The sequence below is a fragment of the Cervus elaphus genome, chromosome 5 (assembly GCF_910594005.1).
Source record: "Cervus elaphus chromosome 5, mCerEla1.1, whole genome shotgun sequence".
NCBI lineage: Eukaryota > Metazoa > Chordata > Mammalia > Artiodactyla > Cervidae > Cervus > Cervus elaphus.
In genome coordinates this window covers 3173597-3192288 of record NC_057819.1, presented here as the reverse complement: position 1 = coordinate 3192288, position 18692 = coordinate 3173597, and the positions used below count along the sequence as shown (strand labels likewise).

General features: G+C 51.9%; 1 protein-coding gene across 2 annotated transcripts; it reads right to left on the bottom strand.

Annotated features, from left to right (window-relative positions):
- Positions 1–386: 386 nt before the first annotated feature.
- PIK3IP1 (phosphoinositide-3-kinase interacting protein 1) lies at positions 387–11082 on the bottom strand. 2 transcript variants are annotated; one of them, XM_043901301.1, is made up of 7 exons: positions 10855–11066; positions 9804–9920; positions 9593–9712; positions 8516–8707; positions 8339–8417; positions 7217–7263; positions 1733–1890 (listed from the first exon to the last, which is right to left on the bottom strand). In XM_043901301.1, the coding sequence occupies exons 1-7, from the start codon at positions 10922–10924 to the stop codon at positions 1877–1879; spliced, it is 639 nt and encodes a 212-aa protein (XP_043757236.1). In that variant the 5' UTR covers positions 10925–11066; the 3' UTR covers positions 1733–1876. The 2 variants fall into 2 exon arrangements, with proteins under 2 accessions (XP_043757235.1, XP_043757236.1); XM_043901300.1 differs by lacking the exon at positions 7217–7263 and having other exon boundaries at positions 387–1890; positions 10855–11082.
- Positions 11083–18692: the final 7610 nt, after the last annotated feature.

The following is an 18692-nucleotide window of genomic DNA, read 5'->3' as shown; positions in this document are numbered from 1 at the left end:
AGGACCTCCCTCGGCCAGAGCAGCTCCTGGGAGCCCATCCCCCCTCTGCACACCCATCCCCCCACCCTGTCTCCAGCCCCTCCCTAACCTCTAAAGAATGCTGGGGGGAGAGGGTCTGCAGTGACTGGCTGCCCTCTGCCAAGCCGCACAGCCTCCTTCCTGCAGCTTCGACCCGAGAGGCTCTCCTGGTGACGACGCTCCAGTTACCGACCACCCGGCCGCTGCCCCCGGTGTGGGCCAAAGGGGAGGACAGACAGCCGAGCTCGCCCGCAGGTGCTGACAAGGTAACCAAACACTTCCCAACTTTGAGGAGGAGTGTCCTGACACCCACAAAAACTTGGCAGTAGGGATTTTTTTTTTTTTTAATTTATTTATGTTGAGTCAAATGCAGAGCAATTTCCTGCACTTTTATTTGCAGGTGTCAGAATGAGGTATATAAAAACAGGTACACAGAAATGCTTTTATAGAAAAGTAGAAACCGGTAATGTTCTCTTCTGCATCATGACCAACAACAGACCCCCTGAGGCCTGGATCCCCTCAGCAGGTCACTTCTGGGAACAGCCTGCTGGAGAGACAGGGCCCCACAAACCTGGCCTCCGTGAAGGGCGGTGACAGGGCTTTGGGAAGGAAGCTCTGGACAGGTTAGCCCTGCTGAGGCCCCCCAAGTGTGCCGTCAGGGCCTCGAGGCTGACCGTGCCGGCAGCTTCCTCTTGGAACCTGAGCGTCACTCCCTTCGGGCCTGCTCTGTCCAAGTAACCGTCAGGAACCCTCAGAACCCTCCCAGTGGGTCTCTGACTGTCTCACAAGTTAGGGGTCGTGACCCTCATCCTACTTCCCCACAGGAAGGTGTGGTCCTGAGTCCTTCCATCACCGAGGCCCCGCCCTCAGCATCATTCCTGCAGGTCAGCTGGCTGCTGTCTCAGCCCTGAGGAATGCAGAGCGGTCACTGCACCCTGAAGGGAGGCCGTCGGTCAGGGGTGCCCCGGGCCCACTCAGGTCCTGGGGGCTGAGGCAGCTGTGGACCCTTCGCCCTCCTCCTCAGTGGAATGTTCAGTGCTGTCCTTCCTTTCGGAACAGGAAGAGCCCCGGGGCCCTGGGCCCAGCCCGCAGTCCTCAAGGCACATCACTGCCAGCAGCCTCCGCCTGGATCCTCTTCTCAACCCACAGTGCTAACTTTCGTACAGACTTGTTTCCATTTCTCAGAAATGGTCAGAGGGGGACTGTGTCCCAAATACTGAAAAAACTAAATACATTTTCTAAACACCGCCTCTCGACCTGTGAATAACAGCGCACGCCACTCAGACCCACAGCGAGCACGTGGGGAGGCTGAGGCTGAGGCCACCTTGCACAATGAAGCACAGGGGAGCTGGGGAAGCCCCCTGTCTGTCCCTGCTTTGGTTCCGGGGCACAGGAAGCCCCTGTCACAGCGCTGCTGCGGGGGCTGCCACTGTCCCCATCCGTGGGCAAAACCCTGCTCCATGGTATGGAGAGAGAGCCTTGGCAGGACCCTACCCAGCCTCGCTCTCAGCCCACAGTGCCACCTGCTCCTGTCTTTGGGTTCAAACAGAAAAAGTGGGGGGTTTCAAGCACAACAGAAGGTGTAGATCCTCCCAGCTGTGGGGGGGCGGGGGTAGGTGGTCCTGCACCAGTGTCTGCAATGGGCTCCTGCCCATTGTGGGGGGCGCTCAGGCACCTGGAGTGCCCGCCTGGCCCATGAGGGGGGCACTGCCCTCCTGGAGGTCGACTGGAGTCTGGCTGGTGTGAACCACAACGGTCTTCTCATCCACGATCTCACAGGCGGGGTTGGCGAAGGCAGACAAGGGCAGGGTGATCCGCTGCAGCTCCCGCTCGCACACTTTCTGCTCGTGCTGGGCTTTCAGGTCCTTGCCCCTGGCGGGAGAAGAGGGAGGCGTCAGGCTGTGACGCCTGCACAGTCTGCTCGTGGCCAGCACCCTGCGGCCCGGCAGGGGCTGGCCACAGTCACAGCCAGGCAGGGCTGTTCTGCCAGGCTGCCTTAACTCAGCAAGGAGCCCCTAAACCTCGTCTGTGAGATGGGGGTGACCGCAGCACCGACCTCACACAGCTGCAGTGGGGCTCAGTGAAGATGGTGGGGACGAAAGAGACCCTTAAAGCAAAATGGAGTTTTGCTTTTTCAGCCCGAGGCACCACAGGACCCAGAAAAACCCTCAGCCCGCACCCATAAAGCTGCCCAGAAAACTGACCTGACCATCCTGTTCTGAGACGCCTCATCAGAAAGTCTCGGAAGGTGTGAGCTCTGGCTGGAAACAGGGACCATCCCCTTCCCAGAAGGTGTGAGCCCTGGCTACAAAGAGGGACCACCCCTCTGAGTGCAGTGGGCAAGGAGCCTCTGAGGGCTGCTCAGGTCAACGGGAAACAAGGACACCAGGCCCATGGGGCCCCTGGGTGTTCACGGGCCTTCTCCTGGCACTTCTCAGGCTGAGGTGTTACCCCATTTTATTCACGTGAAGTGCTCACTCCATGCTGAGGGCTTTACGTGCGTTACCTCACTTCACTCTGAACCCTAACAGTTAGGTCTTATCGTTCATCTTATAGATGAGGAAGTGAGTCCAGAGACGCTGAACTCTCCAAATGACACGGTGGGCTCAAGCCCAAGTCTGTTGGATTCTGGCTGATGCTCAAGAGAAGTTCTGACCTTACCAGGGTCACCCCCTACAAAAAGGATAGGGCAGGGCCTCACCCACCCAGTCTTCCAGCTGTGCATGTCAGGCCCGCCCCATTGGACCGGCCACACCCACTGCAAGCCAAAGGGTGTGGTGTGTGCCTGGCATACTGCACGCCAAAACCCAGGTCAGCATCCTCTAACAGCGATCAGACACGTGGGCTCAGCTGTCAGAGGAAATCTTCCCAGAAGGAGCCCATCCCGAAGAGGCCCTGAAGCAAGTAGCTGATGGATGACCTGGTGCGGCAAACAGGCCTGCCTCAGAGTCCCCAGGGAGACAGCTGAGAGCAGACGGATGACACAGCTATCGCCCAGGGAGGTGCAAAGACAAAGGTTTCCAGAAACACAACGCTGAGGACACGGGCACTGGAGAGGAAAGAGCAGGTGCCTCCCAACTGCCTTTAAATCACCCAGTTCTCTGCCCCTGGCCCAGCCCAGCCTGGGCTGTGTGACACTCGGCCTTGGGGAGCCTTGGTTTCATCATCTGTGAAATGGGAATGATACCTGACTCCAAATATGATGATGAAAGTCAAAGTGAAGTCACTCTGTCGTGTCCGACTCTTTGCGACCCCGTGGACTGTAGCCTACCAGGCTCCTCCGTCCATGGGGTTTTCCAGGCAAGACTACTGAATGGGAAAGCATTTCGAAAACCATGGGACTGCTATAAAGCTCACAGGGGGCTGTTGTGATTTGCCCTAAAGGTGATGTGACTGACCAGGCAACGTTATCTTAATCTGGGTTCCCACGGGAACTCTCCTACTGGACAGCCAGGGTGAGTGTTGTTTATGTGACCCCGACCACTGCCCTCCGCTTTAGGCATTAAGCTTCATCATCCTGTGAAACAGGGAGCTGGACTTGAGAACCTCCAGGGCCCCTAACGTCCTGTGAGATCCCGAGCGTGACGTGGGCGCCACGTCCCCCTGCTCCTCACTGTCGGGTCACAGACGGCACACCTACATGCTCATGCCACCCAAGACTTGGAGGGCCAAGTCTCTGCGTGTAAGCCTGCAGCTCCTGCCCATCCTCATCGCGCTCTGCACTGGACACCCCGAGCCCCCAGAGGGGCTGAGGAGGGCCACGGGGACACGACTGCCTGGAACAAGCGCACCCCCGCTCACGGCCCGAGATTCGCTCTGCTTCTGGGCGCTTCTCGGTTACGGCCACTGCCACAGACAAGAGAACACCTCTACCTCCAGCGTACAACAGAAAACTGCAGTCTGCCCATGTCAGGAGAAACTTGGAAAGTCTGGGTTTAGTTCTATTAAGGAAGAGTCCCTTGGACTGCAAGGAGATCAAAACAGTCAATCATAAGGGAAATCAACCCTCAATATTCATTGGAAGGACTGATATTGAAGCTGAAGCCCCAATACTGTGGCCACCTGATGTGAAGAGCCGACTCGCTGGAAAAGACCCTGACGCTGGGAAAGATTGAGGACAGGAGAAGGGGGCGACAGAAGATGAGATGGTTGGATAGCATCTCAACGGACATGAGTTTGAGCAAACTCTGGGAGATAGTGAAGGAGAGGGAGGCCTGGTGTGCTGTAGTCCACGGGGTTGCAAAGAGATGCGACCAAGCGACTGAACAACCAGGGAGCCCACAAACAAGCCAGCAGAGAACCAAAGGCCATTTACAAAAGTAGCAGAGTATGTGCCCAGAGCCTTGTGCCAAGGCCTGAATTTCAAAACCTAAGAGGCTGGAGGAAGCAGGAACTCCTGCTTCCCAAGGACCCCTAAGGTGCCAGGAAATGGCCTTCCCACCGTCCATCCTGAGAAGGGTCACCTGTGCACCGGCTGGATGCCGCACCCTTTGTACATGCATCATCTTTGTCTCATTTCTACCCAGCACTGCGTGTCATCCACATTTTACAGCCGAAGAAACTGAGGCTTTCCTCAACTGCCTCCTTTACCAAGCATCTGGCTGTGGTCAGTCAGGCTGTTGATAATGGTCAGGTTGCATCATACACAAGTCTTGAGGGGGGAAAAATCAATATGGATTAATGGGACAGAGCTGGGCTTGAAGCTCAGCCAAGGGTAAATGCAATGAGCAGGTGCCGGGACAAGTCCGGATGGCAATCTCTTCCATTTAGAAGCCTCAAAACACACTCAGCCCTGCATGCCTCCTGCTAACGGCTCCTGTGAGTCCTAGAGGTGCCATGGCGGCCCCCAGCTCCTTCTGGGGTCTCAGAGAGGCCACCAGGATGCCTGCACTGACCGTCAGGCAGCTCAGCCCCTTCTCACCACCTGTGAGGTGGGGGGATGGCCCAGGCTGTTGTCTGACAGCCAGGAAAGAACAAAAGACTCATTCACTAACTCAGTTCCTCTCCTGGGCAGGCGGAGGAGTTGCTGGCTGACAGTTTTCCCCTTGCCTTTTTATCAGAGCCAGAGCACAGACACTCGTTCGGGGCAGGGAACTGCAGGCTGGCCCCCTGAACCAGACAACCAGGACAGAGGCCCGCCAGGCTGAGCCCTTGCCCATTCCCACCTGCCTCCCTTCCTCCCTGAGGGGGAAGCCTGGTGTCTGCCCGCCCCTCCCGGCCAGGGGAAGACTCCCTCCCACTAGCCTCCTGGCCCTTGGAAGGGTTCAGAGCTTGCAGGAATTCTATCCTGACTGCTCCAGGGTCAGGCCTGGTAGCTGGGCTGGCCAGAAAGCAAGCATGTACGGAGTTGCTGCCTATATCTGACATCCTCTTGCTGGGTGACAGAGGCACTCGAGACCTCCTTCAGGCAACAGAGGCTGCCACATTATTATGTAACTCTGGGCCACCGCTCTCATCCCTGTCAGAAGTGGCGCTGTGCCACACTGCTGCTCAGGGCAAGTTCCTCAAGGCAGCCAAGGTCAGGGATACCAACTGTCTGCCCAGACTACACTCATTTCATCGTCACAACAAACCTATGCGGCATCTACTAGGATCTCTGTTTCAGGGACAGGATAGCAGAAGTGGAGAGGCTCCATCATTTATTCACGCAGAGGGCGGATTTGGGATCTGAACCTAGTACTGCCTGCGACCACCACCAAGTAATACTGTCCTTAGGAAATGTTAGAGCTGGGCGGATCATCGCTAACCTGCCCCATGCTATTCTACACGTGAGGGAAGCAGAGAAGGTAAATGACTTGTCCACTGTCACACCCAGAACTGCTCACAGTTCCAGAACCAGATCCTGGTTCTTCTGACTTTTAAGCCCAGCTGTTATAGTTTGAAAGTTTCTGTTTTATTTTGAAAGGTTCTGTGCGTGTTCACTCAGTCATGTCTTAACTCTTTTGCAACCCCATAGACTACAGTCTGCCAGGCTCCTCAGTCCATGGGATTTCCCAGGCAAGAATACTTTGCCATTTCCTCCTCCAGGGGATCTTCCCAACCCAGAGATTGAACTTGGGTCTCCTGCATTGGCAGGAGGAGTCTTTACCACTGAGCCACCTGGGAAGCTTGCGACTGTCTTATGCAATCCCAAGCGAATTGGCACGAAGCTCCTGAGCCTTGCTGGACTTTTGGAAGACACTGGCAATCCTTATTGGCCATGTAGCTTGGACACACTGCTGAACTCCTCTCAGTCTCAGCTCCTCGCTGTGAAATGGTGTAAAAGTGGTCCTTCTAGTGTGGTCCTGCGGCTTTGGTGCTATCATCAGGGAAGGACACTCAGTGGGTCTCCCTGACAAAGTCCAGGTGGCTGTAGTGGTTATTTAACCTGATTGGTGTTCTGCTGTCTACATGTACTAGTTAAGGGTAACCTGGGGTGGGTATGGGTGTGCTGGAGAGGGGACACCGCTCCATGGAACAGACGAGAAAAGGAGGTGCAGAGAAGTGGGAGGACCTGCGCTCAACAGCACTTTCCAGGACACTGTTCTGTGACTCTGGGGAGAGAGTGGGAGCTGAGCGTTTGCCTCCAGCCCACATGCGGTTTCCTGTTGTACAGGCTGTGCTTGGGGCACTTTTGCTGAGGAAAGGGGTGGTCTGGTGGTTAGTGATGAGGAGTCTGGTGACTCGGTGCCTCGCCCTGAGATTACAGGAAAGAAAATATAGGCTCTTGGGGCACTCCCGTGACAGCCTAGAGGAGCAGATCTAGAAGAAAAAGGCGTGGCTTCCTCGTCCGGCCTGAGAACTGAGTTCGCGATTAAGGACATTTAACAGTCAGTTCAAGCACCTGGAGGCCTGGACACTGTCACAGGACTGGAGGCAAGCCCAGTACTATCCAGTGGCTGAGGAGGAAATATTTCAACAGCTAGAATCAGCCAACAGGGTTTGGGTCTGAGCTGCGAACTGTAACCAGGGCCTCCCCATCACTCCCCCTAACTCCCTGAATTGACCAACAGGTGCCCCTGAACCTGCCCCAGCCACTATCGCACTGAGGGCAGCGACCTTATGCTAGGGGACAGGAGACCCTCTCAGGTCAACACGTCCCCTCTCTGAACCTGTGCTTCCTGAATCACAGAAGATCAGAGAAGTGATGGAGCCTGGAGAGTGCAAGTGCAGTGTGCCCACATTTTACAGAAAAGAGAAACAACTATGGTTTACTGACCTCCTTCTTTGGTCCAGGAAGTCAAGTATCTCAGCAACAGCCATGGCCTGGAGTAGGAAATAGAACCACGCTGCCTGAAGTCATGCAGATTGCTAGTCAGTGGCAGGACTGAGACTTAGCTCCACCAAATGCTAGGTGTGTGACCTCAAACAAGTCTCAGTTTCCTTATCTGTAAATATCATTGACCTTATCGGGGTGATTGTGAGGACTGAGTTAAAGCACACATATCATTTGAAGCAGTACCTGGCCTTCAGAAATACTGCTGCTAGAACTGATATTATTCTTACCAACATGTCCCCTTTTCCATCTGTAAAATGAGGCTGACTACAACACTCTAGAGACAACTCGATTTTAATACTGGATGACCCGCGGGGGCTGTGGTCCTCACCACTGGAAAACGCAGGCCACCACATCACTTCCTTTATAGGAAGCCTTCCCAGACCACAGAAAAGAAATATCACAGATACTCAGGAATGGAAGTCAAAGCCCCTGATTTTTGCCCAACATTTTGTAAATAATCTTCCCAGAGTCAACCAGTGCTGGAAAAATGGGCACAACTTGATTATCATCATGCACTCCAACTCCCTTCCTTCCTCCTGTCCTAGAGGAGATCCCACTGCTTACAGCTCAGGACATTTAAGCCCCAACTGCAAAAGCAGTGGCTGGGAACCTTTTCTAGGAGCATAATTTTATAACACAGAAAGAATTCAATCTCCCAGTCCCTGCAATGAGAGCCCAGCCTCATTTCTGAAAGACCACCCAGTTCCACAGCAGACATGCTTCCACACCAGACAGCAGGGAATGTCGGTGTCAAGAGAGCTGGATGTGACTCCAGCCACTCCCAGGCAGTATAATCTTGAGCAAGTTAGTTCACCCTTCTGATGAAGGCCTCCTCACCTATACAATGGGGAATAAGAATCCCTACCTCATCAGGCTTGCTAGGTGAAGAGTAAAGGCACCAAAGATGAAGGTTTGTCCAAGGTCACCTGGTGAAAACTAGAACCAAGTCTTTGCACCCAATACCTCCCTTCCTCTACATGGAAGAATGCCACAAAGGAGTCTGGTTTGATTTTGTGTACCTTCCTCTCCTCTCTCACCGAGCCCAGAAAAGAAGCTACTGACCTCTTGTAGGTGTAGCCAAGGACGATTCCAGCTCCAATAACGATGATGATCACCATCATGGTGATGCCCAGCACGTAGCCTGCCAAGGACAGGACACAAGGTCCCGTTAGCTCCACCCCAGATAATCAGCAAATATTTCTCCTTGAATTTCACAAGGACAGAGGCAGGCAGTCATACCCAGGGGTCCCAGGTCCTTTTTCTCCTTGGAGTTCACCCGCACCCGCTGGCTGATCCCAATCACTGGCTGCACGGCTGCAGCCTCGCTCCGGGCAGGCAGGGCGTTGGCAGGAGCAAACACCTCATCTCCTGGCACTTCAGCGGCCTCCTCAGTTCCTGTTGTGGAGGTTGGCAGGCCCTGGGAAATGGTATCTGGAGGTGAAGTGGGAAAACAGCTCTCATCAGACAGGGGCCTGAGTGTGGGGGAAGCGGAGTGGGCCCACCTTAGAATGCAGTGTACACGCTGAAATCAAGACCTAGGGGCAAGATCTGGCCTAAAGGCTGCACCACAGCTGGAACAAGACAAAGAAGGCTGTGAGAAAGGGCCTCACCTGCCTCCCACGTCTTCATATTCACAAATTCTTGCCGTCTTCCAAGGCCCAGCTCAGCTCAGCTCCAGGGGTACCCCCTCTATGCCAAGAGGCAATGCGTGACTCCTCTAAACAGCTCACATTTGCTGAGCCCACACTTTATGCCAATCTCTATGTTACATGCTTACATATCCCATTTAATCCTAGAGAATCATCCTTGCTGCCCTGGGAGCCACAAGCTGCACTCTGGAGTCTCAAGAAACTTGGATTTAAATCTGGACCCTGCCACTGCGTTTGGTTAAGTCGCTGAACTTCTCTCTGAATCTTAGATCCCCCAAACTGGGTGGAGGGGGGCTGTGAAAGAGTGCCTAGCACACAGCAGATACTACACAAACACCGACGGGCGTAAACACCGAGGGGCGAGCTAAGGGCGTGGACCAACGACGCACTTCTCCGGGGCTCCCCCAGAGGCGTTCCTGGCACCGAGCTCGGCCGAGGGGCGGGGCCTAACCGCCCACGGTTGTTTACTAGGCGCTGGAGGAGAATGAGCTCATTCCGGGCGGCGGCGCCGGCCAATGAGCTTCGGGTCCCGCGGCCTGGAGACAGCCCTGGCCAATCGGACGGCGCGGGGCGGGGCGGGGCCGACCGGCGTCGCGCGGCCGCACGTGCGCGGCGGGTGCAGCAACAGCTCCTGGGAAGCCCTGGGCCCGGGGTCCGGGGCGGGTACCTGGGCAAAGCAGGTCCTCGCAAGGTCGCTTCTCAGGAGCTCCAGCCTCGCGGCTGACGTAGCACCAGGGCCCGCGCGGGTCCTGGTCCGGGTTCCGGCAGTAGCTGTGGTTGCCGGCGCCTGAGAGGGGAGAGAAGGCAGCATGGGCCCGGGTTGGGACACGGCCGCCGCCAGCCCGCCCGCCCGCCCGCCGCCCGGGACGGGCACTCACCCGACTCTGGGGCAAATGCCAGGCCGCTCTGCGCGTCCAGCCAGTTGAGGCAGCGGTGGCCTGGCGCGGGGGAGGGCTGATCCGCCCGGTACAGGTGGCCGTTATCCCAGAAGCAGCCTATGAGGAGGAGGAGCCCCCCGACAGGACACTGAGTGGCCGGCAGGGAGCCCGGGCCCACCCCTGCTGGGAGACCTTGCCCTCACGTGGAAAACCCCGCCTGCCTCGCTGGGCTGTTGTGAGGCCGGAAAGAGAAGGGAGGGCGGGCGAGTGAAGAGCCCCAGCCGGTGCCCGGCCCCCTCTGCTCAGTGTTGGCTTTTTTCTTTTCTTTTTTAAGCCGGAAAGCACTGCATAAGTGCAAGGCGTTGTTGCTCTGGAACTTGTGACCACTTTGGAGGAAGATGCGGGGGGAGCCCTGGGTTCAGGACCCTCTGTGGAGACGGTGGGAGTTTTGGGTCGGGGTGGGGGGCGGCAGGACCCAAAATCCATCCTTGTGTTGTCATTCCATGTTATATAAACTCTGGTGTTCTTGTCTCCGTGGATGAGGCCACACTTTCACAGGCAGCATTCCCTCCCAAGAGAATCCTACAAAGGCCTTTATATCCAGTCAGGCACAGGAGAGCCTCAAATGGAGGGAACCTGCCTAATTGCTGCCTGGATGTGACTCCAAACTCCCACTCCCCTCAGCAGGAGGCCCGCAGGAAGGGGCTGGGTAACGAGGGCCAGCGCTCTGGAGACACCCCCAAAGCCCCCCGAAAAGAACAGGACTTAGGAGTGGAGGAGATGAGCCCCCAGGTTCCATCCACTCATGAGCCAACAGCAAGAAAAAGAAAAGAGAAAGTGGTTACTTGCCTTTGTTCTTAATGGCAAAGATGGAGCTGCAAGCTCCAGGCAGGGAAAGGAGAAGGAAAAAAACAAAACCAACAAAGCTTTCATGGGACAACAGGAACCTGCTACAAGCTCCGTTTCCTGTCGTCTTCCTGCTCGGGAAATAGGAAGCTTCACCCTTTCTGCCTCATTAAGTTGCTGCAGAAAGGAAAGGTGGTAATCTCACCTCCAGCTCCATAGGCTTCTGCCAGGAGCATGTTGCTGACGAGGATTGTTCGCACCCAGGCCAACAGCATCCTCACCTCCTTCGTCCTGCAGGTGACTGACCAACCAGAGTCCAGCCGGGGTCCCCCTAGGCGGCGGCTCTGCCTCCCGTTCCCAGCCTGGCAGTCAGACCTGCTCTTGTTATGCGCTTCTGGTAAACAGCCTCTCTTTAGAACTGGGAGCTTCCAGCAAGCTTGCTGCAGCGAGGTGGTTTTTTTATTTTTTTTTTTTTTGCCGGCTGAAAGGCGCCCCCTGGGTCCTAAGCCTCCTATGCCATGCTCATCACTTTGCCCTGAGTCAAGAGAGGAACTCAGCCAAGCGGAAAGAGGCAGAAAAGTTCAGGTCATGCTTAGCAGTGGTTCAGCGTGAGACATGCACTGGCTGCATCCCCGGGGCCTTTCTTCTCTTCTTTTTACATTTGTGTGAGTACATAAAGAATAATTTTGTCAAGAGGCATCTCTGGGGGTTGGGGGCTCAGGGAGCTTGGAATTACAGTCAGTAAGGCAGAACCACTTAGAACATGTTAGCTACACAACTTGGAGGAACTCGAGACTGGATGGGGCACAGATAAGAGAATCCAGGTGGAAGCAGCTCTTTATACCCATTCTTGAAAAAAAGAAAAGGGCCTTGTGGTTTATACATGTTTATAAACACTGACTCTTTTTTTAAAACAGTGTAACTTTGCCAGAGTCATATCAGTCACATTCTTTTGCTTCTCTTTGGGGCTTGGGGGTGTCATATATAGTAGGAGCCCACTAGGGGTCTCTTTAGTTGGAAACACATGTCCTGCAGACATTGGGACATTTACTCAGCTATGTTTAATAGCCTGGCCTTTGTACCAGCCATGAATTCATATAGAGGAAGTTTAGGAAAATGGTTGCCCTTTCCCCACCCCCACCCTGTGGGAAATCCATCTGCAGCGATTTATATCCATTATTAAACCTCACCACATCCACACGCCTGAGACCTTTTGGAGTTAGGCAACACGGCCCTCTTCCTGTCTGGCTGGCAGCGCCTGTTCCCAGGCAGGCTCAATAAACTGAGGGATGGAGCAGAGTGATTCGCCAAGACTACCTTGTGACTCAGGCGAATCTCAAAATAGAAATGGGAGATGGTTTCCATCTGAGGGCTTGCATCTAGCAGGCAGTAATTTAGGGAGGAGGGGAACAAAAAAACTTTACTACATAAGTTTCAGACGTTTTCTCAAGGAAGAAAGCTAATGTTAAGCCTAGTAATGTGAAGTGAATTTGAATTCACTACACTCAGATTCAGACATGGCAAGGGCAGAGGGATGAATTGAGTTTACTCTTTGTAGAAGTTTGGTGACAGTGGGTTCCGTCCATCCATCAGATAAGACACATTGCTTTGTCTTTGCAGTTGCTCTCCCATCTCTACACAAGCTTCTGGTCCTCTGACACCCGATTTGGGAGTCTTGTTTGGGAATAACAGACATAAATACACAGATATGCCAAATTCTTATTCTTTAATAATTCTAACATATTCAGGGATCTTTTTTAAACACTTTTAATTAATTTTACAAAAATTTTAAGAACCTCCTACAAGTACATGTTAGTTAAGGTTCTGTATACTGAAATACTGAGAAGATATCTGTGAACAAAATATTTGAAATATCTGCCTTCATGGAGCTTACCTTCTAGTTTAAAAAGACAAATGACAAGTCTGTAAAAACGTCAGGTGGTCTTAAGTGTTATGAAAAAAAGTGAAGCTGGGTAAGAGAGGGAGAGTAAGGAGGTGGTACCTCACTTGCTGAAGAAAACTTACACTGTTTTCAAGGAGGATATTTTTACAGGGAAAAGGCTGAAGGGGAAGTTCATTGCTCAGTTTTCCTTGTGAGTCCCAAGTCCTCTTACACCACTGCAAGAGATGTGTGATACATATTCTATTTCATTACATACACTATGTCAGCTTGGGAAAATGAGAATGCAGCTCTGATTTCAGAGTAGCAGGAGGTTCTTGCGGACTGATCCCTCAGCATCTCATCCGTTGCCTTTGTAAGCAGTGAGCTCTCAGTTATTGTCTGATGAAATGCTCCTCCCAGGACTCTGAAGGGCTGCTTCCGCCAGATCACGATACCTTCCCTCCTGATCACAGTAGAGGCAGCTGGGCTCAGGCCGGCACTCGGCACTCGCACCACTTTCAGATTATCCACTGTGCCCAGAGAGGACTGCCAGGACTTCCTCCTCCGGAGCCCAAAGCTGCTTTACCTGTTGCTCTTATCATCTAATTTCCCCTTTTAAAACACTGCTGTCTACCCTGACTTACACACCTTGATACACAGCAAAACCATGTTTTGTGCTGTGCAACTCATCTGGAACAGTACTGCCTGAAAGAGAGAAAAAAACAGGCCAGAAGAGATTTCTTTCAGCTTAGTCATTTCTGCTTTTTCTCCCTTGTAACTAAGACACTTATCAAGCTGATTTGATTTTTTTTGAGACTGACGGACTTGTTTCTCAGTCCTTCAAAGGCATACTCTATTATAATAGGCTCAGTGCCTCCCTTCCTCGGGGAAATCAGATTTAGTTCAGAGATGTGCCTGTCATCATCACTGATGATGTCTTGTTTTTTTCCTTAGGATCCAAATTTGAATTTTGCTTCATGTACTGGTGCAATATTGGTCATATTTTATGGCCTATAGTTATTCCAAACTTCAGATTTCTTCTGGAAGTATTACTACAATAATACTGTGATATAGCACTGCCCAAAATAGTCACTTTGGATTGTTTATTTCCTGAAGACAGCATTGTGAAATATAACATATTTTACTAACTATTCCAGGGATGTTTAACTTTTGGGTTCATGTTAAATCGTTGCTAATCCAGAGAGACAAGGCTATCAAATTACCTCAGAAGGGAGCCTCCAGAGCATTTCCCAAGAAGGATGGGCAGTTTGCTTTGAACTTAGCTCTAAGAAAGCCTTCAATCTGTTAAAAGGCTTAAGAATCCTTTTTGTCAGCGAAAGGGCCAAGATGTTGGTTTAAAAAAGTCTGTGATGAGACCTTATGAGTTGACTCCAGATATTCTCTCCATGTGATGTGTTGTCAAAGGGGCCGTAAGTACTTCCCTGGAGACCCAGTGGTTAAGACTACAGGATTCTGCTGCAGGGGACACGGGCTTGATATTTATCCCTGGTTGGGGAACTAAGATCCTGTATGCCTTGCAGCACGGCCAGAAAGGAAAAAAGTGACCACTGAGATTTTGCTGAGAGGTGTTTGGATATACAATCACAAACTGAGCAGGGGGTGATTTTATGAAACTTGTTAAGGAAATAATAGTCCAGTCAAAAGAGCTAAACTCCAAGGGTGTTTCTAAAGTTTGGCCTTTGGTGAGTTAGGTTATGTACATTTTGGTACATGACTAAGTGTTCAACAAACATTTGAAACAAAGGGGAAAAGCAGAGTATGTGAAGGAAAGAGTCTAATAAGCCCACAGAGGTAGTAATTTTTTAAGGGTAAGCAATAAAACATCCAAGGGCTTCCCTGGTGTCTCAGTGTAAAGAACCCACCTGGCCAATGCAGGAGATGTGGGTTCAGTCCTTGTGTTGGGAAGATCCCCCTCCAGTAGGAAATGGCAACTCACTCCAGTGTTCCATCCTGGAAAATCCCATGGACAGAGGAGCCTCGAGGACTATTGGGTTGCAAAGAGTCGGAGACAACTGAGAGACTGAACAACAAATTACTTAGCATGTGTAATGTCACATGTCCTTAGCCTCTCACTGTAGGGGTTGAGAATACAAACACAGACGTAAGGATTCAAGTCCCAGCTCTGTCACTAGCTACTAGTAGGGAAGCTACTAAACTCCCTGACTCAGTCTCCTTAAATGGGAGAGCGAGAGAAAAACAGTGCCTGCACCACTGAATTGTTGACATTCATGAAGCCTTGACTAATCGTCAGTTTTTAATAAATGTGTCCGTTTTTGTGTCACTAACCTCTGACTTAGAAGTACTGAGTACATTTGCTGTCTTTCAGAAAATTACCATCTGGTTATGAAGACCAGGCTAACACATGTGAAAATATAAATAATACAGGGGCATTTATAAGTAGGTGTTAAAGAGCATGACAGGGGGAAAGGAGGCCACCGAGGATGAGGTGGTTGGATGGCATCACCGACTCAGTGGACATGAGTTTGAGCAGACTCTGGGAGATAGTGGAGGACAGAGGAGCCTGGCATGCTGCAGTCCATGGAGTCGCAAAGAATCAGACACTTCTTTGCGACTAACAGCAACAACAACAAAGTATGACACAGACAATAAAGGTTTGTCAGTTGAGTGATTATTAAATGCTGTTCACAGACGGGCGCTAGGCTGAGTGCTGAGGATACGACAGTGAGCCCACCAGGTCCTTGTTCTCGAGAAGTTCACAACCTTGGGATAGATCAGGTGTCAGTGGACAGGCGGAAGAGTGCAGAGAGGGGCTCCCCCGATGCTCCAGTGGCAGAGGTTCCCTGCTTCCAATGCAGGGGGCCTGGGCTTGGTCCCCGGTCAGGGAACTAGATCCCACATGCCTCAACCAAAGTGTTTGCATGCCACAACTAAAGATCCCTCATGCTGCAAAGAAGACTGAAGATCCTGTGTGCTGCAACTAAGACCCAGCGAAGCCAAATAAATGTTTTTTTAAAAAAACGCAGAGATGTCAGCACTACTCTAGAGATTTCTGCTACTGGGACTCACAGGAGAGGCGTGTGGTCTAGTTTTAAGAGGTCAGAAAAGGCTTATCAGAAAAAGTAAAATCTGAAAGGGAAAGATCCATGTTCTCAGCAGGTCAGAGGATGTACAGAAGCCTGGCAGGGGGCCTGTCGCCGTGGCTGGTGGAGCCTTCAGGGAGGTGATAAAAGTGAGTCCAAGAAGCCAACAAGTGAAGTCAAAGAGAAGCACTGACCAGGTTCTGGAGGTTCCCGAATGTGGGCGTTATCCTGAAGACGAGGCCGATGCAGTCAGACTTGTGTTTTAGTGAGATGACTTGGGCCACAGCATGCAGGATCGGAGGAAGCCGAGGCAGAGTTGGAGACCTGGAGGAGGCCATCGCAGTGACCTCGGTGACAGAACAGTGGGCCTGTCCTGGGACTGAGGCCGCCTGGCTGTGAATGCTGCTCTCCCACGATGGACAGGAGTCTGAGCAAGCTCCGGGAGTCGGTGATGGACGGGGGGCCTGGCGGCCTGCAGTCCGTGGGGTCGCAAAGAGTCGGACACGACTGAGCGACTGAACTGAACTACCACCTAATAGCTGTGTGACCTCAGGCAAGTTACGTAACGCCCCTGTGTCTCTTGTTTCCTAATCTGAAAATTGAAGATGGTAATAAAATTTACATCAGAGGCTTGTCGGGAGGATTAAAGCAGCTGGAACACACCTGTCCGACTCACAGTCTCACAGACACAGGCAGTGCGGCTGAGGAGATGCAGCACGTGAGGAGGAAGAATGAGCAGGGCTCTGTGGCTGAGGGGGTGTTGGGAACAAGCCGGGGGACCTACAGAGTCTGGGGACGTGGTGGTGGTGCCACTTGCTGAAACCAGGAGCCAGAGGAAGAGCAGGCTGTGGAAAGGCTGAGAAACCGTGGCCAAAGGTGTGTGGCTGGCAGCCAGGAGAGTGTCTAAAGTTAGAGAAGCTGTTTCAGGAAGGAGGGAGGGGTCAGCGTTGCCAGATGCTGCCAGGAGCGTCAAAGAAGAGCTGAAAAGAATACGTCAGTGAGACTTCCCTGGCAGTCCAGAGGCTAAGACCTCATGCTCCCAACACAGGGGGTTCCGAGTTTGATCCCTGGGTCAGGGAACTAGATTCCTCATACTGCACCTAAGAGTTCACATGCTGCAACTAGGACCCCCCAGTGCAGCCAAAAAAAAAATTTTTTTTTGCCATAAACTGGGGAGGTCAGAAGTGGAGTGTGGAGTCCAGGAGCTGTAGACTGTCAGGGAGAGGAAGCAGGAAAGGAACAACTTGGATTTGGAGCTGGAGTCATTGACCTTGGCCAGTTGCTAGGCCTGGTGTGGGCAGTCACATGACATGATGAACTCTGCAGGCTGACTTTAGGGAGGCAGCACTTTTGCCGTGTCTTCAAAATGTAAAAGCGATCATCCGTGTCATTTCAGGTGTGCCTAGCATGATCGTAGTGTTTGCCATGAATTATTTTAATTTGTCCTACATGGCAGTAGTTATTAATAGCGTTTATATTTACGTGAACAGTATGTAAATTGGGTGTTTAACTGTTAAATCTGTCCTGGATGCAGGAATTAGCATGTAGCTGGGAAAATATCACTGTACCACCTTTTGAATCCTGAAATTTTCCTCTACTGAATCCTGTTGGTTCTCTGAGTAGCAGCTGTGTCTGGGCTGACTCTCCTTTCCCATGCACTCTCCTCTCCTCCCGCTCCTGCTCTGCACTGTCACATGCATGTTTATCTTCACCCACCTTTTCCCACAGTTAGCTTCATCCCATCTTCTCTTCAGAGATATCCTTTAGGGACTTCCCTGGTGGTCCAGTGGCTCAGAGACCCCACAGTCCCAATGCAGGGGGCCTGGGTTCAATCCCTGATCAGGGAACTAGATCCCCGAGTGCCACAACTAAGAGTTCTTATGCCACAACTAAAGATCCCACCTGCTTACAGTTAAGACCCCATGTGCCTCAGGTAAGACCCAGAGCAGCCCTCCCCCCAAATATATATATAATATATATATATAGTTTAAGAAAATATTAATAAGCACTGTAATATATAATCTCTAGACTCTGTTACAGTAAAATGAAGAGAGAAGAAAAAAAAAAATTGCATACAGGATCATAAAGTGACTGTGGCAGGAGGAGGTGCAAGGATGAGGGAAATGAATGTCTTATTACTGCGAAGCCCCGATAACAGAACCACGTGTGTCACAGGAGAGTCGTAAGTGGACACAGTTTGGCCCCAGCTCGGCAAGACCTTGATTTCAGTGATAGGAGGTTATGTATCAGCCTCAGACTCTCAGTGTATCCTGTGAGTTCCCAGTGACATTTCTACCTGGAACTTTCTTCTACATTTACCTTAATGGCTCAGCTGGAACGCAGCCATTGCCGCCTAGCGTTCTCGAGTTTTATGCAGTATTGGCAGCCGCTTCCTTATTGTCCTGATATTAGAAATAGAAATTCCGCCCAGTCGCAGCCAGGCTGTCGCTGCCCAGGTGGTGGAGGGGCACTTCCACTTTCCAGGACCTTGTCCTTTCCAGCACCGAGGGGCCTCTTGTCACCTTCCCGAGTCATCAGGTTTATGAAGAAGCTTCCCGTTCCCCGGGTGGCTCTGCCATCAGCTGTTTCACTGCTTGTTGCTCTGGCTCTGCGCTCTCCTGGCTGTCGGAGTAAAACCTGCTCCAGTAAACACGACAGTGTTAACATATGTAAAGCGTTTAGAAGAGCGTCTCACACGTATGAAGAGCTATTATTGTTAATATGATTGTTGTTACTGCCACCGTCTCAGATCAGCAGCTGAAGCCCAGCTGAGCCTCTGATTTTGCTCTTGTTATGCTGATGGTTATGAAAATCCACATGATCTAGAAATGGGGTAGAAAATACTTGGTTTCCTCTCCATTTTGTGGCCGCCAAGGAAGTCCCTTGCGAGTCCTTTGATGCACAAAAGTTTTTTTCTCTGGTTGTTTGTGCTTTGGGTGTTATATTTTGCATGTGTTTGCTTAGCTGTCCCAGCACCATTTACCATTGGCTCGATGGTAAAGATTCCGCCTGCCAACGCAGGAGATGCAGGGTCAATCCCTGGGTCAGGAAGGTGCCCTGAAGTAAGAAATGGCATCCCACTCCAGTATTCTAGCCTGG